This window comes from Zerene cesonia, chromosome Z (assembly GCF_012273895.1).
Source record: "Zerene cesonia ecotype Mississippi chromosome Z, Zerene_cesonia_1.1, whole genome shotgun sequence".
Classification (NCBI taxonomy): Eukaryota; Metazoa; Arthropoda; class Insecta; order Lepidoptera; family Pieridae; genus Zerene; species Zerene cesonia.
In genome coordinates, this window is record NC_052122.1 from 8,123,921 (window position 1) to 8,138,430 (window position 14,510).

Sequence of the window (14,510 nt, forward strand, 5' to 3'; positions counted from 1 at the left end):
TAACGCTGTCAATCGCAAATAACTAGTTTTTGATCATTTGCAACTTAATATACGATATAAATAAATGTCTAAATATATATAAGAATTTTAACAGAAAACATACGATACGAGTAAGAATTGGCGCATACATAATCTACGAGACACTTAAATGAAATCTTACAAATAAGCACTTTATAAACGAGGCATTCGGTTTTGTCTTACAGCTCTCGTACATTCTTTCTGGAGAAACCATACATCTAACCCGTCCCCAAGTAATTGTATTTTAGCGTTACTTCGACCCTCATTAGAATTTCCTCAGACATTACATAATATCTATTTCAACATTAAGTCGTAGATTTAGAATACAATCTTGAATAGTGTAAAAAAACAAATGTAATGAAATATAAGAAACATTCAATTCATTTATGTAAACATTTTATATCTCGTACCATTAATGGGTATATCGATTTTTGATTCGATGTTAACGGCACAATCGGTAAACTCTGTTACGATATTCGATTGCCGGAGCTATTTGCAACGGTGCACCACTAAGATGGGCGGTCATTAAGCCTTATTGACGCGTACTGGAGCGTTCGAGTCATCAATGATGCGTTAAGGAGCGGCTCTCGTAATTGATATCAGCATACCGCATCTTAATAAGCTCTATGACAATTTGGACTTTAACCAAATATACTAAAGCACATTTTAATATTGAACGCGTTAATAACGTTTTAAAGGCTACGTTTCTGAGTATTCTGTGCGAGCGTCGAGTTTAAATAAACAGTGTTCAAGCGTTTATTTGTTTTTGGTTTTTAATTGAAAACTTCAAAAAATATACACACTCGTGCACGTTTGAGCTCACAATTTTATATTTACTTAGCAGATAAAATATTAAAGCAACATTGCAAATCCCGCCGAGCTGTGCAAACTTTATCCCGGGATATTATGTAATATTTGGCTTTATAGTGCTCGTAATGTATAACTTATTGTAGGACGGCTAGAGTATTAAAAATACTATAAGGTGAGTTTTGATTAATAACCAATCTGTTGAATATTGCGTGAAGTTACAGTTGAACGGTTCTGTACAATATCGATTGTCGATTTAGTTAAAAGCAATCGTTATGGCCCTGTGCTCGTAAACGCATAGTTATACAAACTTTACAGCCCGATGACGTCATATAACCAATACTGTATAGCATACGACGGCACTTCTGTATAATCTACTTTTAATTACATAGACGGTATAAAAGTTTAACAAATAATAGATATCACAAATACTGCTAATTTAAAAACTAAAGAGTTGCGCGGTAGAAGTGTTTTCAAAACTGTTTTTAACGGTTGAATATGTACGAAGGCGAAACCGGGTGAAGTAAGTTATTCAATAAAGTAACCAGAAAATACAGAGTACACAAATATATAATATTATACAAATAATACAATTTAAATTAAAGGGTATATACTTTCGAGATATATAGAATACTCGCTTTTGATCGGGAATTCGCACGCATTAATATCCTAGTTAAACCCCGTTCCTCCCTTTTTTTCTATGTTATACATATATAAATATACATATTAACCTTCATCTTCTATTAAAAAAAACTATCAAAATCTGTTCCGTAATTTTAAGGATATAAGCATACCGACACCCATACGGCGGAAAGCAACTTCATTCATGCTATGTAGCAATTATCTTTATATTTATAGAGAATAGATATATGTATCTAACTCAATTAAAACATTTGAAATCAAACATGTAGACATGTATTCAGTATATTCATTCAGTTCACAGAACATGCCAGACATATTGGCTGTGCCCAAAATATGTCTATGAATATGACCGATATGGAACTTGCGAGAGAAACTTAGCGTGTCATCGTAAAAGCAAAGCCTATGTAATAACTATGTTACTCACTAATACTGTTAGTACAGAAATCATGCCACACGCAATTACTAACATTTATTAGCCCGTATATTATATTAAAGGCACTGGACGAATTTAATTTGACACAAAATCAACAACTCAACTTTATTCTGACGTCGCCAAGTGCGCAATGGGAAAATATAAACACGTTTTCATCGATTTTGTAATTAGGTGTTTATAGTGTATAATTCCAGCCCTAAGTGAATAGTTGAATTTTTTCATAATGTTCTTCTCGTCGATAATGTTATTTATATTACGATATACTTTAGAAAAATAAAGTTTTATGATTTTCCTATCAATTTAGATGGCTTTTCAGCCAAAGCATCGCTGCTGTATTTCACGTTACTTGCGACCGTTTCTTTCAAAAAATTCTAATTAGAAAATTAACTTCAGCCGCCGTAACTAAAAACAAAATATTATATTAAATTCGTTTACAGGATCTAACCTATACCGTAATTAGAAGTCGATTCAGTGGAAATAAATTCTTTCTATTTGCCTGTTATAGTACACGCTTATCTCCAAACCTCTTTCATGTTGAACTCTGAGATTCCCATTTTTAACAGTTATTATCCTAAAGAGGAGAAAATCCAACAAACCATAAATCATTAAAATCGGATCAGTCTAGAGTCTTTGAGTTATAAGTATATAAACCCTACTACTTAGACATAGATGTATATTAATATTTAGTGATTAATTCTAAGCTGAGTCCTTATTGTGTTGCTAGATGAAGCTACGTAAATTGCAATTTATGTTCAAAGCATTACGCGTAAAAGCATGTAAACCCTTAACAACGTCTTCCGCGCTGTCGAAACAAACTTTTGGACTTTTCCTGAATAATAAAATTGTGAAACCGATGGAAGAAGCAGTATAAAATCGCGTGCTCCCTTTTACGAAATCAAAACACGCTGTGGTAAAATTTGATAAGCGACATTCGGTGTACACAGTACAAACAATAAATTCAGCTGATACATTAAACGGGCCGGTTCACAATAGACGCCCATCACATCTTGTGTGAGTGAGAGAGAGTAAATATAGATGTGACAAATTTTTCTGCTTATCCTCAGAATAATACTTATAATTACCGATAGCTAAACTAGTAATTTGATATATTCAGACGTAAACTTTCATACATTGTTACAGGTCCTTTTAACTGATTGATAAAGAAAACAGAACGTATACTTTACGTGTATAATGTGCAACCGTCTATCCGCATTTAAATTTATAGAAATATTATATTATTTAAGAACTCTCTCGTGTTATCCATAAGACAATTCTTTCTCTCGGGCACTTATAAAATAAATATACATTTACAAAAAATATATATATCTAATAAAAGTATAGTTTTTCCAATTAAAGGAACGTCGAGGCTTCGTTTAGCAGAAAATAAAAAGAGCCCTCATCCCTTCCGCAGATACAACACTGTGCCTTTGGCAAACCCATATTGACGATTCTACTTATTGACTACAGAAACAAATTGGCAGTATTATTGCAAGTATTAAAAGACCTCTCAAAGACATCAAATATGACATTTTTAAAATGAATATTCTCTTTTATAGAAGGAAAAATGTTTTCTGTCTCTTTGCTTACTTTCGCAATTAAGGTAAAATGTGAGTGGAAATATTTATAAAACATTTCGTGTGAGAGTCGACCAAGATCAATACACGCGCTCCCGCGAGACATCGGTGTAGTTGTAAGTAATTAGAAAAAAGTTTAATGATACAGTAATTTGAAGCTACAACGTTTAATAGAGGCAACTTTAAATAATTAGGCCAAGTAAAATTAAAATATAAATGACGTACGCTTATTATTTCCCGTAGGTATTTGGCGGGTTTGGTAAATGAGAGTTTATCTTTCATTTTTTTTACCCTACCCGACTCGACTGAGGGAGGATAATGTTTTTTTAAGTATGTATGCATACGAATATATATAACCATATCTTTGGTGTGCCCTACAGCCCAAATCGCTAGACGGACTATAGAAGAAAAATCCTAAAAGTAAAGTAGTAGAAGTTAAGTTTTTACTTCCATAATGATAATTCTTGTTACATATTATTGTCAAATAGAAGAAACATCTTCAATAAGATCATTATATTCACTTAATATAGCCTCAACTTCACCACTTTCTTTACGCCGGCCATTAGAATGTTCATAACACCAGTATACATTCTTACGACCGCCACACGTTTTAATATTTGCAATTATGAGCTACAGATTGGCACTATACACTATTATAAGCAGCGTAGTTTTCTATTTTCGCTTTTTGGTCATACGTACAATAGGTATTTAAATTATTAATCTAGCACCTATTAGTATAGCGGAACAATGGAAATAATGTCATATGCCTCTTCATATCAATTTCTTGAGGAATTAAAGTACACTAAATGCGTCAGTCATATTTAATTCATATGTTATAACAATTAATTATATGACATTGTAAGCGAATAATGTGAAAATAGCAACAATAATATAAGAAAGACTCAATGAAAGCGGAAGAACTTTAATCTTCCTGGATCTGAAACTAATCTACCAGCATTGATTGCGAGTGGGATATCATTTATTTAAATTAGCCGCGTCCACCTCAATTAGAATAGCTATAAAATATTAATTTTTTAAAGTCTATAAACTACGTAAGTTTATTAAAAAAACTGCTGGTAGCAAGCATGAATGCATACGAGACACATTTATTCTTCTCAATAACGCAGTGCATTCATTATTCTTTAAAATTTACATTACTATTTTTAATTTTTTTTAAAAATTTCTTTAATACGATCAAATCTAGGTACAAACATTTAATCGTTGTGCTGCCTGCTATACTATGAAGGTGCACAATCAGGCAAGGCGACTGCCGCAAGCTTTGTATATCACCCGTAAGTCGTAATATAGAATCAGATAACACTCACCTTCCATTCTGCGGAGCTACATTGTCATTGTTGAAGGAGGAGCTAGCCGTGACATCCTTGTCTGGAATCAAGCCGCTCTCCATACCCAGAGGCGCGATGCATTGAGCTGGAAACAACACACACTGTTTACATGGAGACTAATGCGAATCACCCTGATGACGTCACCCTCCAAACCACCGCATCGCGAGCGAATTTAGAACACACCGCAATTATTACAATGCTTTGTTTGCGTTTTTGTCAACATGTAAACCTTCGTGCTAAACTCAGGCAACAAGTATTGTTGAAAGTAAATTAACTCGTCGATGGTAACATATCGTGGGTTAGGGTTTGTAGAAAGCTCTGTTACGGGTTATTTCGTTCATGGCGATGTCGATATTTCGTTTATTTAATAAAGCTAGCAAGTACGGTTATGAACGCTCAGGTATAGGGCGTTCAAAAATTCATAAAGGTCGAAGATGGGCTCGAAACTGTGGGAACCAATAAAATTCATGTCTGAACGACCCCCGGGTCTTGCGTCGAAGACGTTAACATTTGTTTACATATACAACTACTATAATAACAAACACCACCAACGATATTCAATTACACGCCCTCCGTAATTGAAAACATTTTTTATTGCGATGATTATTATATACATGTAATTTTAACCGAGAGCCAAAGACGTAATGAAACAAAATTTCCTCATTATAGGACACATTACTCGTATATAAATCGACGTAATGTTCACATCAATAAATATTATTATTGATAATTGCATAATAACTGCAATGACAGATTAATGTTTGTTTATATCAAACAATCGGCCTATTAAACTCGAGCGGACAGAGAAAAGATAAGATGACAAATAACTTGACGCACTTACTCAGAAATATATATTTTTTATACGTGTAATTGCATGTTATATGGTGCTATAATTACCTCACCTTCCCTACTTTGTCTTGACCATCGATTTCTAGTTTTACATTCACCATTTATTAATATTTAAGGTATAAATTAATAGAGCCATACATGTGAATTAATCGACTACGTGGCACGTTAAATTTAACTTAATTATCGGCGTGGCGGTCCGAATACTACAATTATATAGTGATTATAAATTCCGATCGACCTGAAAAGCGGTGGTGCTTTTAATATTTCATAACGAAACGATATCACATAATTTGAGTTGGTAGATATCTATAATAAAACATAGGCACGGCTGATGGCTCCCGCAAATTAAAATGTATGAGAAACTAGCGATCCGTCCCTACTTCACCGGTGGTACATTTTTTCTCTCCATAAGAAACCTGCCGTAGCAAATGATAAAAAAAATCGACGAATAGATTTACGCATTGCAACAAATATGGCGATTCTTTTTAATTTATATAGATAGATAGATAGATAGGCCGCATCGTACAAATTATTTTCAAAGTCGAATCAAATAAGTTTGCCCCCTATCAGCCGCTAATACGCCAACATTAATAACTATTGAATATTTTAATTCGTAGGGAAGTGTAAACAACTTTAAACTTTCTCTTTACACAAGTATGGAGGCCAGAACGAGAAACTTGTTAAAGCTATTAAAACTTAAATCATCGATTGGTTTATTGAATCGAGAAACAATCGCCAACTCATCCGAACCGAAGTCACGAAGCCGTATCCACTTCCGCCGAACGCACATGGAAAGCTCTATTATAATTACGATCAATTGTAACACCTGTATAAGATAGTATTCAATACACGCATGGCACATTCGTGAATTTTGTCGGCGTGATGGCGCGGGCGGTCCGTCGAAAAGGATTCATTGAAATGCAACTTTGTGCGGCGCCAGTTATATTTTTAAACCTTCCGATAAGATCGGCTGAGATGTGTCATGTGCCACGAAATTGAGGCAAAGGAAGTCGTGACTGTGATAATTTCAGTGAAGAAATATGAGAATAAGCCCCCCTTAATGTTTAAAAATTGAATCTTTTAGGGTACTCGAGTTACTTTTGTTTAGCCATCCTGGAGTGGAGTCTCGGTATTCACAACAACTGAATCCAAAGCAATTTTCATGTTCTATGGTACGAAATCAATAATTATAATGTTGCTTCCCCAATTAATCTTGATATGTTGAGAAATATACTCATTTTAAATTAATGGAAGCAATATTTTAAACATTACATAAGTAACCCGATTACATCATATTTTTACTCCATTAAAGCTAATCTGTCCAGCTTAAGGTCCGTCTCAATTCACACACAGTTGACAAGTAATAATTTATATACGTAATTGAGATGCATAGTACATAGCTATCCAAATCTAAGAGAACTATGATGAAGCACATTGGAAAGGGATGAAATTTTTTTTACAATTGTATTTATTGTAATAAGTAAGTGACGAAGTGTTGCGATTTTACAGATGAACTAGATTTAAGTAGGAGATGAAGATTTTGACAAGTTCATATTAAATTTATAGAAGAAAATAATTATATATACATTCGCATATCATGCAGCAAATAAAGAAAATCGCCTAAAATAAACACAAATAATTATTTTTAAACATTGCGTAATTATAATCTATCGCATGCAAAGAGCTTCACTACAAACTTAAAGCAGCTCATTAAAATAGCTTACAATACCTAATAACATCAAAAATGTATTACAAAACCTCTGAAGGAGTTTGTTAACTGTCAACATGAAGGGAGAATTCAACACGCAATTTTGTAAATACTTCCTGCAGTAAGTATTAAACCTGTGCGCCGTGAACTCAATTACTCAAAAAAATTGTAGGCATGAGTCAAAATTTTATATGAATTACATTAACCCCGACAGGCGACACTACCATCGGGCTTGTACTATTATAATTTCCAAGGGGCTGCTCATTAGTCAATCTATCAAATGATATCGCGTGCTCCGGTCATGCGAGCAAACAAACAAAGTATTCGTACTATACATACAAATATGGATTGTTAATTAGCCTCTGGCGGTGCCGTTGATAACTCTCTGTCGCCAGCGGAATGTACTATTAGACAAGGGACGAGCGGAAGCGAGCGAATTTCGACGAATCAGCACTGGACTCAACGCTACTTTAAATTCAATTATGCAAAAAACGTCCGTATTAATACATTATTGTGCAATCATTTAGTCTACTTATAGCTAGATCGGTAGTTCTGAATAGTATGAGGCCATTATACGACGCCAATGCAAGGAGATAAATATCTAAAAACACCCGTAGATACTATTATGAACATGTGATTTGGTAATTGCGTTCATTTAAAAATTAGCTTTACATAATAAATGAGGGGTGAAGCGCAGTAATAAACTAAGTTGGACCAACTCAAAGATACATTTCGATATGTTTTAAATGTATATATTGAACGATTATGATAAACATACTCAATGTGAATAAAAGTTAACTAGTTCAAAATTGTTATCTAGTATATTCATTACATTGGACAACATGGCAACAAATTATCTGTGAAGAAACAGTAAATATATAATACAAAACAAATAAGGTATATATGTCATCGCAAAGCAAACACCAGTAGTAGCACACAAACAATAACGCAGTGTTATTATTAAGGGAACTGTTTTAAAAGCTGCAGCCGTAACGTGCGGCTCAAATTATAGCCCCAAACACTGTAATCCTCGGCATATGTTTGTTTTTTATTGCTTTACACACATCGCTTGTGCCGATTTTATATATGCATGAAAATAAACAACATTCTTTAAACACGTTCACCTCTATTAACAGTGGAGTTTCATAGCTATCGATAGCGGTGGACGTAATTCATATGCATCGAGTGACAATGCTCGGCAATATAAGGTACCGAAGAGAGATTGGTATCAGAAGTCGCGTAGCCAATGATATTATGTAAACCTAGGCTATGCACACGTGGATAAGCAAATGTGAACAATAGATTCAGCCTATTCTTAATCATTCGCAAGAAACATTCGATGACTGTCGAGAACAGTGCTTGCAAAACAACCACCATTATATAATAAAGTTAAAATATAATAATCATTAAACCATAACGGAAAACTTTTAATTCTTTACAAAAAGTAGAGCCTAGGGAAGAAAGTATTTATGGCCCGTATTTCTTTCACTTAATAAAGCATGTTTTGTTGAAAATTCGATTGTTAAAATTAAATTTTACGAATGAATGACGCCTATTGTACTTTGTACAAAAGACGAGTGCTTATGGGTCAAATGCAAATACAATTCGCTTGTTGCGTGTCTCGCTATTTAAGCGCTGGCCTCTCGTCGCTCAGGGCTGGTGAACAAATTGCAAATGTCACAAAGCCAGTTTTGAATATTAATAAATGCTAATAAATGATCCATCCATACGCAAAACCATTTACTTAGACCAGCGGTTCACAAACCGCGCAAGCATCCTGTGAACAGGAAATTAAGTGTACTTTAGCCGCCGAATGTTCGCCCATAACCAATCCGGTTGGTACAAGACGTCTCGGTTCGGTAGTTTATAAAAATATTGGAGATTAGGAGATGTCTTTATGACAATAAAGGCGGTTTAGGGGAAAGTTTGAGAAGCGACGAGCTTGTGCGTGCTTATGCTGTTGCGTGACATGTAGTCGTCTAATGAATAATAAACAGCGCAGCAGTGGCGACTACTCGCTACTCATTCATAGCCATCCACAAAAGGCAATATTCTTTTTACATAAACTGTTTGAATGTCAACCTAAACCGTATACAATATTGACTCTACTACACACAAATGTTACCTAGACTCACGTAATCTGGGAGAGAAGCTCACGCTAACTAAAATGTCTCAGCCTTTTTTACGGCTGAAACAACCTCGCGTGATATCGTTCAAACTATTATTTTAATTACTTTTATTGTATGTACGAGCCACGAGGTGGGCCGCTCCCATTTTGTAATTCATTGAATTTTACAGGTTCAGTAGTTTAAAGATAAGTGGCATTTAATAGTGTATCTGGTGCGTTTGGGTTAACAATGGTTATTGGGCAATGTTTCTAAAAGAGATTGCACGCAAGATATTGAATGAAAATAACACCCATGGAATGTATCCGCTCCATACATCACATGTATCGTAGAGCGCCCGCAAATCATTCTGCAGGCGATTCCGTTCGGCCACACGTTTTTAACAGACGCCGTTTTTGTACTTATTTTCGAAATCGATACCAGACGAACAATAAAGCAACGCGACGTGATGTGACGTGTTCGAAATTTGTTTTAGAATATATGAAACCCCCAGTCTTGGCTGTTAAAGTGAGTTGAATTATTAATATTAATTTAGCAGTTTGCCGTTCCTCTCCCCGAGGGAAAGCCACACGGGCTTATTTCGTATGAAATGTTCGTTTAGATCGGTACAAGCGGAGCTTAAGATGCGACCACGGCTTCCGTTTTCATTCTTTCAAATCATCGAGCATGACGTGATTCGCCATTGTCACCGCCACCGGTTTAGAACGTGAACAGCTTTTAAAGACCTTTATGGAATAAGCTTTTAGCTTACATCGAGAACGATCTATAAACCTATCTCTTTGTACACACTACTATAGTTTTATTGTTGACATGTATTAAAGTACAATGTCATCAGAATTCTAGTTGTAGCACCCTCTCATATTTAATATTTAGCACACATTTTACTAAAGTAAATGTATGAATGCTTTTTAAATATTCCGAAATATCAATAAATACAACTTAGTAATGAAACTAAGCTGAAAATAAATTGATTCGTTTAAATTTCATGAATGGGGAAATGTTACTTTTTTAATATGGCAGTCGTTCGGGACCGGCGTTCATAACTTCACCGAAATATTGCAGCGCAAAGTGCAAATGCTTATTAAATTTACAATTCTCAGTACTTATAACTTGATCGAAACGGCGAAGCAAGAAGTCCGATCTTGGGGCGGCGAAGTTTCTGATTAAATATTTAGGCTATCTAAGGTATTACGAACGAAGAAACATTTGAGATTACGGCAGCTATAAGCTGGTAGAAAGTCTTGTTAAACACCATAATGCCAGCATATTTTCTTGCATCCATCTCTGACAATACAGGCAAGGATGTTGAGGCATTATGATCAAAAATTAATTTCTAGTTATGTGGTCTATTGCATTTTATCTGGAATGCAAGGTCGCCGTAGCGCGCGACGTGAACGGTAGCTCTCAATAAGCTGAATGTTGTATACAGGTTCCGTTCGCCAAATTAGGATTCAAAGTCGCTGAATTAGACTTATTTACTCTTTCCAACTGTTCCCACCACTACGATCATTGCAGATAGTTCGAAACAATGTAGACCGTAATAAGCCGTATTCGTTTATACAGCAATTTTATCCGTCGAAGAATTTAGCCGTGTGCAATATACGGAAGTATGTTGTAGCTTATGGTACATGTATTGATTTTATTCAAATTCATAGTAGAACACGATTGTTATCGAAAAGGATTCTCAGGCATGGTGTTTGAGGAATTTCTATGGCAGGTCTAGATACATATTTATTAGCTGCGTCATCATTGGTAGACAGAGCTGTGTTGTCCGCCTTGGTCATTGACGCCTCGAACTGAAACTGAGCTGAGCAAATACTGAGAGCAATGCAATTTATAAAGTTTATTTAACTAGACTTAAAATTATAATGGTTTTAATTTAAATCAGAATATCAATAGGTAGATACCTATCTTTCAATACCAGTGATTTATTGAATACACTAAGATAAAATAGACGGGAAGATCTGTAACTGAATGAGTGATCGGCTTTTAGAAACATGCATTAGTTGCCCAGCCAGTTGTTACGTAACGCTGAAATATTCCCAGGAATGAAAACCCGACGAACAATTAAATATTAGCAGCTTTCATCCTTATATTTTTATGTTAGGAAAGTAAAATAGCATAATAAAATCTCTACTCTTGTCACGAAAACGGGAAATGTGACAATTTGCGAGCTGGCTCATTTGCTGAAATCGGTCAAGTGTCCCTGACAGTGCGGTTGCACGTAGATGTAAGCAGACATGTACATAGCGACCTGGAATTATCACACTTTCGCTCCCTACGTACTTGTCTTTGTTTCCAATGTTTTGAGAGATTCGCGACGCATTATCTGTGACGTCTCATTTCTCTCCTGCATATGGTCGCATATTCTTACGACCTCGCAAACTTTTACATGCTACTTACCTACGTACATAGGAAATGCTTGCAATTTTTCTTGTAGCGTCTGTTAAAATATTCCCTTTATGTTTTCTTGTACTTGAATAAAGAATATTTTGCTTCAGGTAGATCTTGAATTAAATAAAGCTACGTATTGCTTTGAAACGAAATATCTGTTTCCATGCTTGGAATATTAAATTTTTAAACCTTAACTTCGTTACTTTCGTGGAAGCATATCTTTATAAAATATTTCTATAATACCATATGGAAAGAAAAAGCTTTTTAATCCAGCGGCTGACGTTAATTACCTAGCTATATGGAAAACGATCCCAGGAGGAAAGGAACTTTAAGCTTGCTGTGTAAGGATTTCAATCGGTTTTAAATTTATTTGGAGTATTTTACGACTAACATATTTCACAAAATTTTTTATACATTTCACACAATTGTCTAAATATATACCTATTCGAATAAAATTCTACCTATCTATTACTGTACTATATCAATCAGATAACATTACAATAGAAACTTGAAATTTAAAAATCTGTCACGAAACAAAATATAATTGTTGGATGAGATTTTCTAATAAAGAAACACAATAAGCAATTTTTATTACTGTGCAAGCCTTCTTGTTATTCTATCCCTAGGATACAGATGTTGTCTCCGATTTATGCGAAGCCTTTCTACTCAGAGCGCGGATATTATGCCGAATGGATTTCTTTTTCTTCGTCTCGAGTGGATTACTCGTACAAATTGCAATAAACAAATTTACCAAATATTATAGCCTTAGCTTTTAAATTATCCTCTTCTTTCTTTCATTTTATGCAAAATAAAAAAAAAACAAAGTCAAGCATCACGGTGAACTATAATTTCTTAATGGACATTGATTTAACTTCAGGAGAAAATATGATTCGTATCGATTTTAGCTTCAAACGTATTCTACCAAGCCGGCAAGGGATTTATTAATTATGCCTCGCAAGATGAAAGAACGAATAATTCAGATAGTTCAACGTATTTTCAATAAAAATTAGCTGCTCGCTCCCGCTCCGCCCAAGTAGATTTTATTCTTGCAAGTTTTACAAATTGAAATCAATTAATATCTTAATCGAAGTAGACACAAACCCAACGAACCAAAAATCATTAAAAACCGTTCATATGTTCTTGAGTTAGAAGTGGTGTAACTAACACGACTTTCTTTTCATAAAAAATATTAATAGATAACAAACAGATGCAAATCATTCCATTTGTCATTGAAAACCGTTTTATTGGTCAAAATAAACAGTACATTTAATTAAAGCCTAATAAAATATAAACAGCGCGTGCATAAAATTTACATATATTCAACATTGACTGTTCGGCATTATTGATGAGCGAAGTGGCCAATTATCGCCCGTCCACGCCACCTACCTACCTGGAATACCTACGTAAAGTTCATTACGGCCGGTTAATGGGTTTCACGGTAGCCCGCGCAGTATCATATGATGGAACGTATGGAGCCGCGATGCCATTGATGCTAAATGAGAGCCCGTGTAACTAACAGCCAATATTGGAGCCTAAAACGGTTCGTAACGGTACTATGAAATATTTTGGGATACGTGCTAGTGTGGTCAGCGGCACAACGCACACCATTCAAGATAAAAAGATAGACTTGAGGACCTTATCTTTATCCAACAGTGTCGCTGATGAGGCGGTCTATAGAAGCCGACCAACAAATTTTCAACATCATTAACTTAAAGCTTAAATTGAAATTAAAATAAGTGTATTCATATATTCGATTTGATTAAATTGCATAAATTAATCGTAGATCATATTTCCACATAATTGTAACGTCTATTTAAAAAAAAAATATGGACGAATTGCGACTTTGTAATTTAAAATTGCAATCGTAACAAATAAAAGAAAAAATTCACGAAAAACAACATCAAATAAAATCGGTTGCAACAATTACATTCTTCTTTAAATATGCTCGCTTTAAAAATTGTTCGTGTATGAATTACAAACACCCTATACGTAATTAGTAATTACCTACATGCTAAAGAAACATTACATACACCTAACTCTTTAATCACGCTTGTTTCTGACCGAACATTTTCAGCAAATCAAATGGAAATCTATGAAACGGTGTCGAATCTTAAATATGTAGTTAATGTATGTAAACCTCCTGACTATTTATTAATGCCAAGCCACAACCGCTGAAGTTAATTACATTTAATTTGGTCAGCTAAATAGATGAGAGGTTTTTTAGGAAATCATTGACGTGGTGATGATGATGTTGATGCGGACAACAACAAGTTCAATACATAATAAACAAATCAACCACCGAACTTGGTGATACAAACATATAAGAGTTAACATTTTTAATTAACGACAGAGTGGACCGAATTATTAAATAAAAATTTCTAGAGCGGAAATCAAATTAAAATTTTTCGAACCATTTCAATCGGAATCGAATAATCCGTGTCTAGTTGAAAAGTTACAAGACTTGGAAAAGTTCTGGGTGGAGAATCCGTATGATGTTACGGCCAGTCTGAATTCTTTAGCACTTTCAAGATGTTAACTGATAGTCCAGTAGTTTTAGGTCGATTTAGGCCTGCATTTCGGAAACGTAGCCTACCCAGCTGTAAATTCGTATAT

The 14,510-nt window shown here is 34.7% G+C and overlaps 1 protein-coding gene across 2 annotated transcripts in view; it reads right to left on the reverse strand.

Annotated features, from left to right (window-relative positions):
- LOC119835697 (discoidin domain-containing receptor 2-like) overlaps window positions 1-14,510 on the reverse strand; it is a 38,424-nt gene that overhangs the window by 16,124 nt on the left and 7,790 nt on the right. For both annotated transcript variants that reach the window (XM_038360674.1, XM_038360672.1), the window contains exon 3: window positions 4,800-4,905. In XM_038360674.1, coding sequence (XP_038216602.1) covers window positions 4,800-4,905 — 106 coding nt within the window. The remainder of the gene's footprint in view (window positions 1-4,799; window positions 4,906-14,510) is intronic.